Source organism: Hippopotamus amphibius, chromosome 8 (assembly GCF_030028045.1).
Source record: "Hippopotamus amphibius kiboko isolate mHipAmp2 chromosome 8, mHipAmp2.hap2, whole genome shotgun sequence".
Taxonomy (NCBI): Eukaryota; Metazoa; Chordata; class Mammalia; order Artiodactyla; family Hippopotamidae; genus Hippopotamus; species Hippopotamus amphibius.
Window position 1 is genome coordinate 18944638 of NC_080193.1, and position 13827 is coordinate 18958464.

The following is a 13827-nucleotide window of genomic DNA, read 5'->3' on the forward strand; positions in this document are numbered from 1 at the left end:
GTATGCTCAGCAGTTGAGGCTCCTGGGCTGTAGAGCACAGGCTCAGCAGTTGTGGCACACAAGCTCAGTTGCTCTGTGGCACGTGGGATCTTCCCGGACCAGGGATTGAACCCGTGTCCCCTGCAATGGCAGGCGGATTCTTAACAACTGCGCCACCGGGAAAGCCCAAGAGAGATTATTCTTGATTATCTGAGCAGAGTCCTTACAAGGGGGAGGCAAGATGGTCAAAGTCAAAAAAAGGAGACATGACAAGAGGAGCTGAGGATGGAGTGATGTGGCTGGGAGCCCAGGGATGCCTAGGCAGTCTCTAGACACTGGAAGAGGTGAGAACACACTCTCTAGCCGAGCTCCAGAAGGACCAGGCCTGCTGTCACCTTGATTTTAGTCCTATAAGAATGATGTTAGGCATCTGCCCCCCGAATCTAAGAGAAAATACTTTGTGTTATTTTAAGTCACTAATCCACGGTGGTTTGTAACAGCACCGACGGGAAAACCAATAAAACCAGCATTTAACTTGCCTTGGGGGTGCAGGGTCTCCTCCACTTTCTTCTCAGTGCATCTCTGGCTGCCCTGGCCCCTTGCTGACCTCCCCCTACAGCTGAGTGGATCAGGGTTGGCCATAATCAGACTCCTCTCTTGGGATTTTAAATATAAGACACAGAGGCTGCAGGCTCAACCTCTCCATGAGGCACAGAGGGCCCACGACCCACAGTTCTCTTGGGGGCCCAAGAAAATGCCTATTGGCCCCAGGGTAAGCGTCAGTTAACCGGATGGGAGGGTAGTTCACTTTCAGGTCACATCCTTTCACTCTACTGTTACCTTTGTTCAGTGAGCCCTGTGAGGGCAAGTCAGGCTCTGCTGAGAGGCACTTCCTCCCCAAGGTGCTTTGAGGACTCTCCCAGCATGGGGGGGTGCAGCCATTTCCCCCTGAGGTGCCAGCACACATCTGTGAAAGTCGTTCTCATTGAAAACTCGTGGATTGGGACTCTGAAGAACCTCTTTATGGTGGGCATCGTGGTCTACATCTGGTGAGTCAGGTGAAATGTGCCACTGAGGACTCCCTGGGCTGACCTTACTCTGCATCCTTCCCTCCTCCCTCTGGCCCTCCACAGCCCTCCTCTCCAGCCAGACTGGCCTGTGAGGACCCAGGCTCCTCGCACATTCATTCTCCTCACCTTCCCAGACTCTTCAGCTTTCCTCTCCCCCATCTCTATCTACCCATCCTGCAAGGCCTGGCTGAATCCCCAGCTCCTCAAGGCCCCTGTTTGCTCCAGGGACCAGTGGTTTTGCCCTCTTCAGAATGCAGAGAACTGTAGCTTCTTAGAGCCAAAAGGTCCTAGGGACTAGGCAGCCCAGGCAGTTGTCCCCTCATTCAGGGACTAAATCCACAGCCCAGAGAGGTGGCATGGCTCGCCTGAGTCACCAAGCAGGTAGGGAGACAGCCGCTGGGACAGGCGTTAGAATGTTCTTTCCACAGGGCAGGACGGCGGACTCTTTCTCTTCCTCTCTTTTTTTTCCTTTGATGCATCTCTGAAGTATTTTAATTCTTAAAATGATATGTTCATTATTATATAAAGACAAGTTTTCTGATTTATGAGAGGGTTGGATTCCATTAAGGCTGATCTATAACATGCTGTGCATTTTGGGATGAATATGAGAGACTGAGCTTCCCAAATGGAGGGCCAAACTGACCCAGTGTTATTCTGGGAGACTGCTGTGATATCCAACACAAAAGAACACTGCACATACACGCCGTGTGCACGCTGTGATGCTAGGCTGATATATATTATCATATTTGTCTACGGAATTACATTGAATAGCTCTGACTCATACATGCTGATTGCATCTCACATCTGCATCTCTGGCCCCAATGTCTTTCTCTTTTTCCTTTTTAAAACATATTCATTTATTTAGGCTGTGCCAGGTCTTCATTGTGGCATGTGGGATCTTCGTTGCGGCACATGGGATCTTCACTGCGGCATGTAGGATCTTTAGTTACAGCATGCGGGCTTCTTAGTTGCAGCATGTGGACTTCTTAGTTGTGGCATAAGGACCCTTAGTTACAGCATGCAGGCGGGATCTAGTTCCCCAACCACAGATCGAACCTGGGCGCCTTGCATTGGCAGCGTGGAGTCTTAACCACTGGACCACCAGGGAAGCCCCACCCAAAGTCTTTCTTGATGTGCTTTCTTTTGTAATGCATGTTATAGAAATATGAAAATATATTGAGAACAATATAATAAATACACATGTACAGCCATCCAACTTAATTACTAACCCAGTTTTTGCTCCCTGCAAACCTAGCCTTTCTCCCATTCTCTTTCCTCTTCCCTTATATATATCCATGCTGAATTTGGTGTTTCTCATTCTATGTTTGTTTTAATGTTTCTACAACATAAGTCTACAGCTATAAATATATTTTTTTCTCTTTTAATTGAGGTGAAAGTCATAAAACATAAAATTAACCATTTCAAAGCGAAGTCAGTGTCATTTAGTGCCTTCACAATGTTGTGCAACCACCACCTCCACCTAGTTCCAAAGTGTTTTTTCACCCAAAATGCAAACCTCATTATGCAGTTACTTCCCATTTACCCCTTCCCCCAGCCCCTGGCAACCATCAGCCTACTCCCTCTCTGGATTTACCTATTCTGGACATTTCATATAAGTGGTATCACACACTACGTGGCCTTCTGTGTCTGTCTTCTTCCAGTCAGCACAATGTTTTCTGAGGATCATCCACAGTATAGCATGTGCATCCTTTCATGCCTTTCTGTGGGTAGATCATATTCTGTTGTTTGGAGAGACCACATTTTGTTTATCCATTCACCTTTTAAGGATCATTTGGGTTGTTTCCACCTTTTGACTACTGTGAATAGTGCTGCTATAAATATGCATGGATAGGTATTTAAGTGTATAATGTTGTTTTGAATTTCTTTAAACTTTATCTCATTCTGTGGCATGCTTTCTGTACTCAATGTTACATTATTTCCATATGGATACAAGCAGCTCTCCATTCATTTTTACTGTTGCAGAACATCCCATTGGATGAATCCAACAATTTATTCACCCATTCAATGGTCAAGGACATTTCGCTTATTTCCAGTTTTCCCTATTACTAATAGTGTACTTTCTTGTCCATAACTCCTTGGGCACATGTTTGAGGGTTTTTCTGGGGCGTATACCTACGAGTGGAGTTGTTGGGGCATGGGGAATGCACTTCAAATGTACAGTACTTCATATTGCCAAATGAGAGCTGTCATTCCATGAGTCTCCCAGGGGTCCTCAACCCTGGCTGTGCATTAGAATCGACTTCAGAAAAATATACCCATACCTGGATAATTCCCCAGACCTACTGAATCAGAGTTCCCAGGGATGAGACTGGGGAGCTGCAATTTTGAAAGCCGTCTAAGTAATTACACTGTACAGCCAAGGCTGACAACAGCTGGGACCAAGCCTTGGCCCACTGTGTCTTGGTTTCCCAAGGGCAGCTCATAGAGGGCAGCCACTGGCTTAGACTCCCTAGCATCATTCAGATATTCGAGGCTGAGCAAATACACACATGCCGAATGAATAAACAAAGCATTTAAAATAAACTCTTAAGGGACTTCCCTGGAGGTCCAGTGGTTAACACTCCGTGCTTCCACTGCATGCAGTTATGGGTTCGATCCCTGGTCAGGGAACTAGGATCCCAAGTGCCACGTGGCACGGCCAAAAAAACTCAAAGAAATAAAAAATAAGGGACTTCCCTGGTGGCACAGTGGTTAAGAATCTGCCTGCCGATGCAGGGGACACAGGTTCAATCTCTGGTCCGGGAAGATCCCACATGCCACAGAGCAACTAAGCCCGTGTGCCACAACTACTGACTCTGTGCTCTAGAGCCCTCAAGCCACAACTACTGAGCCCGCGTGCTGCAACTACGGAAGACAGTGCGCCTAGAGCCCATGCTCCACAACAAGAGAAGCCACCACAATGAGAAGCCTGCACACTGCAACTAAGAGTAGTCCCGGCTTGCCACAACTAGAGAAACCCATGCAGCAACGAAGACCCAATGCAGCCAAAAAAGAAAAAATAGTAATAAATAAATAAGTAATAAAATAAAATAAACTTGATTTTTCAGGACAATGGGAGACAAAAAAACAGACAAATGGAGATGGAATATACCATTTTGTTATCGATTCCACTTTCTTCTTCTATTTCCCCCACCATAATAATGTAGATTCACATTCTAAAGACGGTATTAATAGCTTATGAATGGATCAAAAGGCAGGAAACCAGAGGCAGGGCCACGTCATGCATGAACAAGTACAGCACGTGGTTGAGAGGTCTGGCTCTGGGCTATAAGGTAGACCAACCCAGGACCTCAGTCCTGCCGCTGACTACCCGTGGCACCTTGGGCAAGCCCCTTCACCTCTCTGAGCCCATTCCCTCACCTACAGAAGGGTGAGGATTACAGTAACTATCGCCTATTGCTGTCGTGAGCACTGAAGGAGATGATGCACACAGAGCACGTGGCACATAGCAAGTGCTCAGTAAAGGGTAGGTGCTGTTATCCATATTATTTACGTTCTTTATAAATCAGGTGGGGGTTTCTGGAAAACAGGAGGCTGACCTGCTGGAAACACCCTTAGACAGATGCTGACGTGTTCCTGAGTCTCAGAACAAAGCTGGTGGACCAAGCTGGGGTGGACTTTGGCATCTGGGAAGGCAACCCATAAATGAGGGTCTGTATTAGGCAATAGTAGAGGTTGGCATTGGGGGCAATAATTTCCACGCAGTGAGAGCTCACTATGCGCCAGGTACAGTGCTAAGGAGTTGGTGTGCATATTTCCTTCCATCCTCACAACAACCCCATGAGGGAGGTGTGACTATTCTTCCCATTTTACAGATAAGGAAAATGACTCAAAGAGAAGGCAATCACTTGCCCAAAGTCACCCAGAAAACCTAGGATTTAAATGGAGGTGGCTTTTGGAAGCTGCATCCAAAACTACTGTACTGTGCCTCCCTTGAGAAAACCACTGATGCTTTCTGTGCCTGCCGTTTAGCTTTGCTTTGGTGACTGACAAGCGGTACCAACGGAAAGAGCCTGTTATCAGTTCTGTGCATGCCAAGGTGAAAGGGATAGCAGAGGTGAAAGAGGAGATTATGGAGAATGGACTGAAGAAGGTAGCGTGGAATGTCTTCGACACGGCAGATTATACCGTCCCCCTGCAGGTGAGCACTCCTCAGCATCCTCCCAGAAGTTGTCTCTCGTCACTGTCCCCAGGGCCTCGCCCCCTCCCCTGGGACCTAGAGCCTCGCTCCAGAAAAACACTGGCCCCATTTAAAAAGCTCTGTGAAAATCCCAACTGAGAAAACCTAAAAATTGCGAAATCAGGTCAAATCCAGCAACTCAAAGGAGATAATTCTTGGCTTTATCGAGCCTACAGGGTTTCTCAAAATAGCAGTGTGTCCTGGTGCACTGAAAACATGATTTGATTCACTCACACTTGATTTATACAGCTTTTCAGAAGCAGGGCCATCAAGTCAGCAAGCTTTGCCTAGATCCAGAAGGCAAAGAACTTTCTGCCTAGAGGGGACCAGCCATGCTATATTGTTTCTGTGGCATTTTATCCAAAAAAATGTCTCCAGGATAACACTCTTGGGTACTGTTTTGCACAAGGGAAGGCTATAGATAACAAAGAAAGGAAGGCTGTAGCCCACAGAGAAAGGACATGAGATTGTATCAACTTCCAAGAAGAGAGAATGAAAGTAGAACTCTCAAAAAGGAGAAACTGAAGTGGAGCTGAGAACACCAAAAAACAGATGGGGGGCGGGAGGGACAAAAGGGCACATTGACAGCCGTTGGGAGCTGGAAAGCATTGCAAAACCATAAAAGCCAAGCTGCTATCTGATTGTTTCCCACAGTGGGTCATTAAAATCTCAGGCTATTTCCCAGGTGGTGGGATGCCCTATTGCCCTTTCATTAAAGTCCTGGATAATCTGAACAGCATTCTAATGGAGGTGACACCCCCCACCTCCGTCTCCCCAGCTCTCTTCACTTTCAACTTAATGGGATTTTACTGTATCCAAAAAATGAAAAGGCTCCTTTGGGGCTGGAATGGAAAATGAATGCTCAATCATTCTGAAGGTTCCTCTGCTCTCCCTGGCTCAGCAGGGAGGCTCACCCAGCTTTGATGTTAAGCCCTCAGGGTAGTCGAGTTGCTTCCAGACTGGGATTTCTAGACTGAAGCTTAGAAGGGTGGAAACGTTCGCCCCCAGGCACTTAGCCAGCTGGATTACTATGATTAAGTAGTTCTGTTCTCAATGGCTCTACATTTGCCTTCTCTCCTTTTTCTCCACAGGGGAACTCCTTTTTTGTGATGACAAACTTTCAGAAGACAGAAGGCCAAGTGAAAGGGTTGTGTCCCGAGGTAAGGAGTGATGGGTGATGAGAATTCCTGGAGGAGGCAAAGGTCAGAGGAAATGGAAATGGAGACCAGGGGTGTTTGGGAGCCCACAAATATTTACTGAGCCTCTGCTTGTTACAAAGCAGGGGTGTAGATCTGGGCCAGGAGGAAAGGGTGAGAAGATGTTGCAGTTCTCATTCTCTAACCACCAGATCTTTGTCTGTCCCCCTGGGTCTCCAGCTCCAGCACTAGGAGCCTGTGCAGCTCGAGGCCCCCTTTCTCCATTGCTCGCTCCCTGTGCAGCTCATGAGAACAGGGATCCTTGGCCTTTGCACGTTTCAGTGGGACCTCACACCAACTTTAGGGGGGCAACAGCACCCCCAGTCCCATTTTACAAGTCAGCACAAAGATCAGAGAGGTTCAGTGACCTCCCCAATGTCACACAGTTTGCTGGAGGCACAGACAAGTTTGGAATGCAGCTGTCCTCATTCACAGCTTCTCCTGCCACAGTAGACTCTAAAACCCCTGCAAGGCCATCCTGGAAAAATTGTCAGAGCTCAAGTTTGATTTTTCATCCCACTTCGTAAGAGTTTTAGGCTCTTTATCAGGTGGGAATGCTCCCATGTCTCCCGCCCCTCCCACTACTACCCATGCAGCCTTTCCCAACCTGGCTTTGCCCTCTCATATTCTCTCCACCTTCCCCTACTTCTTTCTGCAAAACCTTCTTCCCTGTCAAAACATATTTCTCCTATTCTGTCCCATCCCAGTCCTGTTCTCTGCTCTGTAAGATGATAACTAGCTATTCTGATAAGTTTGTCTATAGCGATGTGTTTGCACCTCACCAGGGATCATCCCAACTGCAGGGTGCGACACTGTGGCAATACTGAGCGGGTCCCCAGTCTGCGGGGAAGGCCAGCCTTGCCTGTGGGTTTTTCTCATCCGCCCTCTCTGGTGACAAGGCCTAGATTTCTGAGTGTCTGAGAGATCAGGATGGATATGCTCTCTCTCATTACAGCCCTTGCCATCATCTCTACCTTAACTTGGAAACAAGCTAACATTCCCTTGGTGTCTATCTCAATAATGCTCCCCTAAAAGGAGACTGGTGTATGTTTTTTGGCCCCCATCTCCCCGGAAATGTTCCTGCTACTCTAATGAAGTAGCCGGGTGCCAATCCAACTAAAGGCTCCCTCCCACCTCCCTTCCCAGCAGCATCCAAGGTCATATCCAGGTTGGGGCCCCTGGCTCCCTTTTTTCCCCCGGACTCTGGAATTGCTACTCACACTACCCCCGTGACACTTATCAGAGATGCCATTCTTTTCTTATTTGGCCATGCCGCAGCTTGTGGGATTTTAGTTCCCCGACCAGGGATCAAACACATGCCCCTGACAGTGAAAGCTCGGAGTCCTAACCATCTGACCGCCAGGGAAGACCCTCACAGCGCTTTTCAAGTTATTGAGACTTGTAAGGAAGACAGTTAGGACAGCCCCGAGATTAAGAGCCTGGATTTAGGAGCTAGACTGTAAATGGTTCAATACTTGACTAACTAGCTTTGTGACTTTGGGCAGGCAACTTCGATGCTCTGTGCCTGGATATGCTCATTCGCAAAATGGGGCTAATTACAAATCTTAGCTCTTAGAATTGGTGAAACATGAGCGAATCACTATGACAGGCTGGAAACAACACGATACACTGTAAGCACTCGATATGTGCGAAGTGTTATGATTCAGGTGACAAGTTACTCCTTCACAGACAGGATGTCACTCAGACTTGATTGGAACTCCAAGAGCTCTGTGGAGGCATTGCCAGCCCAGAGAACACCACGTCACTCTTGAAATTCTAACCTGTGACCCAAGCTGGTTTGGCTTGCTCTAATGGGATATTCGCCTCCTCTCTCTGCATACTCACCACCCTAACTCTGATGGGGAGATGAAAGTCAAGGATAGGGCTTGACTCAGTAAATATGGCCAAAGCCAGCTGTACATCAAAATGAGGAGACACTGGTTCTAATCATCTGTTGCTGCATAACAAACTACCCTGAACCAGGTGGACTTAAAGCAATAAGCATTTGATGAGCTCTCACAGTTCAGTGGTTGACTGAGCTCAGGTGGCCGGTTCTGCTGATCTTGGGGTCTGCGTGGGATCTCTCATGGCGCTGAAGTCAGATGGCGGCTGGGGCTGGCGGCATTTGGAGGCTCAGCTGAGGTACCGGGATGGCTGGCCTTCTCTTCCTCTCGGGGAATCTCAAGGCTTCTCCTCCTTTCAGAGTCTCTCCACATAGTCTTTCCAAACTTCCTCATAGCAGCTCAGGTTCCCACAAACCAAAAGAAGCTTCCAGGCCTCCCAGGTTCAGGACTAGAGCTGACACAGCGTTACGTCCACTGCCTTCTGTTGGCTATTGGGTCAGAGCCAGCCCAGCTTCAAAGAGAAGGGGAAGCACTCTACCTCCCAATGGCAAGAGTTACAAAGAATTTGTGGCCATCGTCAGTGCACGTGACAATCACAAAAAGAGAAGATTAAAACATCTTTTTTTTTTAATTTTGGAATTTCTTTTCGAGAGTAAAATAGAGCTGGTTTATCTTCTTTCCTGAGATTTCTTTCCAGTCGATAATCAAAATAACATAGCTTCCCAAGAGCCACTCATTCATTCATTCATTCTTTCCATAGTTATCAAGACCCACCATGTGTCAGGCACTCAGACTACAAAGATATGACCCAGGCTGTGTGTGCAAAGCGTTCACAGTGTAGTTGGGGGTCACAAGGGCAGCAAACCAAGGACATGCTGGGTAATAGGAACAAAGCAACCTGGGAAGAAAAGAGAACATGAAAGAGATAGAAACTATAGGAAATGTTCATTAAGCAAGAGCCATGTGCTGAACCCTTTCTCATGATAACTCATTTCATCTTCACAACAACCATGTAAGACACATCTGTTCCTTCCCCTTTTACAGGTGAGGAAACTGAGGCTCAGAGAGGCAAAGTGACTTGCCTGGGGCCCTCAGCTGGAAAATGGTGCAGCTACTGCTGAACCTGGTTATGCCAGGGTCCAAGCCTGGGGCTCCCCTGAATCTCTGTAAAATTGCGCAGAAGACACTATTTTCACAGAGGTTCTGGTTTCCCTAAGACTGGCTATGAAACCTGGTCCCTGGAAAACGGGAAGTCGAGTATGCATAAACCAAGTCATCTCATTTTTCTTTTCCTCATTCCACCCTCAGGCCTTAGTCCTGAAAGCTGACTGACCTCATTTTCTCAGGCCAGGAGAGAGTGCTGGCTGGAGTCCTTTCTTTCCACATTTCCTGCTGAGCTTTTGTGCCTGTCTGCTTCACTTGCTTCTGCAGCCACAGGGCTGCTTGAACCAGGCCCCCTGCTCTCCAAACCAAGGCCTGTCCCGGAAAGTGGTCCCTGGCGTATGCTTCTTAGACTTTCACGTATTTTTACTTTATTGAGATATAATTCACAAACCATAAAATTCACCTTTTTAAAGTGTACAATTCAGTGGTTTCTAGTATATTCACCGAGCTGTGCAGCCGTCACCACTGTCAGTTTCCAGAGCATTTTCATCATTCCAGAAAGAAACCTCATGCCCATTAGCAGCCACTCCCCATTCCCACCTCCCTCAGCCCCTGGAGACCACCGATCACCGATCACCCTTCTGTCTATGGATTTGCCTCTTGTGAACCCCTCATATACACAGAATCATACAATATGTGGCCTTTCGTATCTGGCTTTTTTCACTTAGCATCATGTTTCAGGTTTCATCTGCACTGTAGCATGTGTCAATACTTCATTCATTCCTATTTGTGGCCAAATAACATTCCATTGGATGAACGTACTAGACTTTAGTTGTCCATTCACCTACTGGTAGAGATTTGTGCTCTTTCCATTTTTTGGCATTATGTGCAAGTTTCTGTGTGGACATAGACATCTGCTCTTCTGTATCGTAGGGACACACGATGCTTATTCCCCACTACCTTGTCCTTCTCTCTGCAGTATCCCACCCGCAGGACGCTGTGTTCCTCTGACCGGGGTTGTGAAAAGGGATGGATGGGCCCAAAGAGCAAAGGTATGTCCTGTTTCTTGTCCTGAGACCCCGTGGGTGCATGGTCTGGAATCCTGGTGACATTTGAGATGCCCAGATCTTTAGCCTCTGGCTTTCAGCTGCCTTCGTCCACCCTCCCCAGGCCACGGCTGAGCCTGTACCTGCCCCATGCCTCGACTCTGAACCCAGAGGACCAGCAGCTGACCATGAACGTGATTCTAATTCCCAGTGAGAGCAGCTCCTGAAAATCTCGCAGAATTAGCCCCTTCAGGGCTCTCACTGATAGAAAAGCTGAATGGCCCAGAGCATCACCTGAGTATCCTAAATATTTCCTCTTGAATTTCCCCAAAGGTTGAAAAGCATGACTGTGTACCCTCAGGGGACCTGGGGGCAATATTCACCTGCAGAATTTCCAAAGCTCTTGTTTTAACTTAAAAAGGCACAACACACACACACACACACACACACACACACATTTACCAGAAAAAAGAAAAAGTAAAAACCATCAGTGTTTATAACACATGTACACAAAAGGCATATATGAATATTCAATTCCATTCCATAATACACGTGCATTCAAGTAGTGGAGAGGTCATTAACAGTATTTATTATTTACTTTTTAACTTTCCTCTCAAAAATCTGTTAGTGACACTGATACTCCAGGAAGATGTGCTGTGCTCACTCCATGGCTCTGTGCATCCTGGTATATGCCATATACATCTAAAAGGGACTTGGATGACTGTTTAGAAGCCAAGTTCTAGTCCATTTATACCAGGCAAAAGAATACACCTGCTCAGCTTCCCTCTCAGGCATCTTTTCTTGCAAGGAAACAAACAAACAAAAAATCCAATAGCATCCATGGTCTTTCTGTGTTCTCTTCAATCCTTTTTTGAAAAGCTTAACTTCGATACGTTGTTTTTTGCTTGGTTTTTCTTATGTAAGTTTGTGGTTTGGATGGAGTTTCAGGGAAACTGAAACTGCTTGGGTTGAAAAACATAGTCTCTTGAGTTGGGTGGAGTTTCTCACCCGTCCCCCCACCCCCACCCCGCCCCGGGTTCTTTCACACCTGTGCTTCTGTGACCCTTTGACCCCCACAGGAATCCAGACTGGCAGGTGTATAGAGTATAAAGGGAAGCAGAAGACCTGTGAAGTCTCCGCCTGGTGTCCCGTCGAGGCAGTGGAAAAGGCCCCAGAGTGAGTTGGAGGGAGGGGACGGACACGGTGGCCCCCAGCTTTGAGCAGATAAGGCCCTGCCTGGCACTGTCCCAACTTCCCTTCTCAGCACCATCCCCCCAAGTCCCAGGTCTTAATGGCTTGGTGGCTCCCGTGCCAAGCACACTAGTGGTCTCTGGGAAGACCATGCTGTTGTTAAAATATTGAAATAATTCCATACCAACTGGTAAATAACTACTACCTTGAGCATCCTTGGGTTTCCCTGCCCCTTGGCTGTCCCAGTACCTTCCAGGGCACCTCCAGACACCTCCTCCAGTGCTACAGAAGGTCCCTTCTGACTGCCAGTGTCAGTACTGAGTGATTACAGAAGAGAAGATGGGAGGGAGGGAGGGATAAGGAAAAAGGAAGGAAGAGGAAGGGAAGGGAGGAGAAAAGGAAGGGAAAGGACTGGAAGGGAAGGGGAGGGAAGTTTTCTTACATGTTCACAGTGACATACAGATTTGGTGGTCCCCTGTATTAATTCTTCTCTTTAACACACAAGGTCAGGCCCAGAACGCAGAACTTGATGTTAAATCTCAGAAACTACTGGGAAGGCTGCATTTGAGCAGAAAATAAGGAGAGCTGGATTCAAATCCTGGATCGAACACATCCTTGCTGTGTGACCTTGAATAAGTGGCTTCACCCACTTTGAGCTTCATTTTCCTTGTCTTTAAAATGAGGATAATAGGATAATAGGATTTCCCCGGTGATCCAGTGGTTAAGACTCTGAGCTTCCAAGGCAGAGGGGGCAGGTTTCATCCCTGGTAGGGAACTAAGATCCCACATGCTGCTTGGTGCACCCAAAGAATTAAAAAATAAAGTGGGAATACTAATTGACCTACCTCATTGGGCTGTTGTGAGAATTAAATGAGATGATACTTGTACAGTGATTGCAAAGTGAGCCCTGTGCTTGGCACACAGTAAGTGCCAAATAACACACACACACACCCAGAAATGATCTGCGCCTAGACATGTGGCGGTTCTAGACCAGCACTGTCTAATGGGACTTTCTGCAATAATGGAAAGGTTCTGTACGTCCACCATTCAATATGGTAGCCACTACTTACATGTGGCTACTAGACACCTGAAATGTGATTACCACAACTGAACTAAATTTTTAATTGAATTGAATTGAATTGAAATAGTCACACATACCACAAATGCCTAGGGGATGTTGGATTATACTGGACATTGCAACTCTAGACAAATGTGACTCAGGGCCACATCATCAAGCATCTTTGGGACAAAGAGAAGATTTCCCCAAACTGACTTTTTAGAAGGTACAGAGAAAAGTTCCCTTTGTCAGGGTGGGAAGCACTAGGCAGTGTCACTCATTAATGGCAGCATGCAGGTCCACTTATAGGTCAGGGAAGTTTCTATGTCACAGAAGGAATTGTCCAGGACCTGGGTGGGACATCAGCCTACACTCAAGGAGTCCCTAGTTCAAGGCAAGTGGCCTCTCGATTGCCTGTGGTTTTCAGTCCTGCCTCTGCCACCAACTCAGTCATCACATAAATACTGTGCATCTCTAATGTTTGCCCTGGGCTGCAATTTACACGACCCTGAGCAAGTAACTCCCTGAACTTCAGTTTCTCACATGTTATACGAATGGATTACTAAGATGATTCATTTCATTGTTCGTCCAACATACCCATTACCATGTAGTAGATGTAAGGTATTTATTTTACATGTAATCATACACAAGGGCGACTGTGCTAAATTTTCTGTAAAATACAAGAAGACCCAGATATGGAACAGGTCCCAAGGCTCCTGCAATCTAATAGAAGGGATAAGACACGTGCACAGAGGGCCGTAATTCAGAAAACAAAAGTATAAATGTCATGAAAGAGGAATAAAGGGGATTCTGTAGTTCTTGGATTCTGTAGTGTTGCCCACGAAGTGTGGGGTTTAGAACATTCTAAAGACAGAGGGTCCGGCATATAGCAGGCATCTGTCGTACATAAGATTTTGTGTGTGTGCAAGTGACAAATATAACTTACACTGGCTTCAGAAAAAAAGGGACTGTTAATTTTTGGCTTGTGTTTCTGAGTCATGTAAATGAGACGTCCAGAAATACTAGCTTTGGGCAAGGCTTGATCAAGGCTTTCAAATGATGTCTTAAGGTCTTCTCTCTTCCTCCACCTTCCTCTCTCCCCAACCCCTAGCTATTTTTTCTTCCATTCTGGCTCTCCT

The 13827-nt window shown here is 46.8% G+C and overlaps 2 protein-coding genes across 15 annotated transcripts in view; one reads left to right on the forward strand and one right to left on the reverse strand.

Annotated features, from left to right (window-relative positions):
• The window catches only part of IFT81 (intraflagellar transport 81), a 241975-nt gene that overhangs the window by 131066 nt on the left and 97082 nt on the right, over positions 1-13827 (reverse strand). The gene's annotated exons all lie outside the window — the stretch shown is intronic.
• The window catches only part of LOC130859527 (P2X purinoceptor 7-like), a 48692-nt gene that overhangs the window by 13807 nt on the left and 21058 nt on the right, over positions 1-13827 (forward strand). For 3 of the 4 annotated variants that reach the window (XM_057747012.1, XM_057747013.1, XM_057747015.1), the window contains exons 2-5: positions 5043-5211; positions 6342-6410; positions 10374-10446; positions 11520-11616. In XM_057747012.1, coding sequence (XP_057602995.1) covers positions 5043-5211; positions 6342-6410; positions 10374-10446; positions 11520-11616 — 408 coding nt within the window. Of the gene's footprint in view, positions 1-4456; positions 4537-5042; positions 5212-6341; positions 6411-10373; positions 10447-11519; positions 11617-13827 lie in introns of those variants that run through there. The other variant, XM_057747014.1, reaches the window with a different exon arrangement.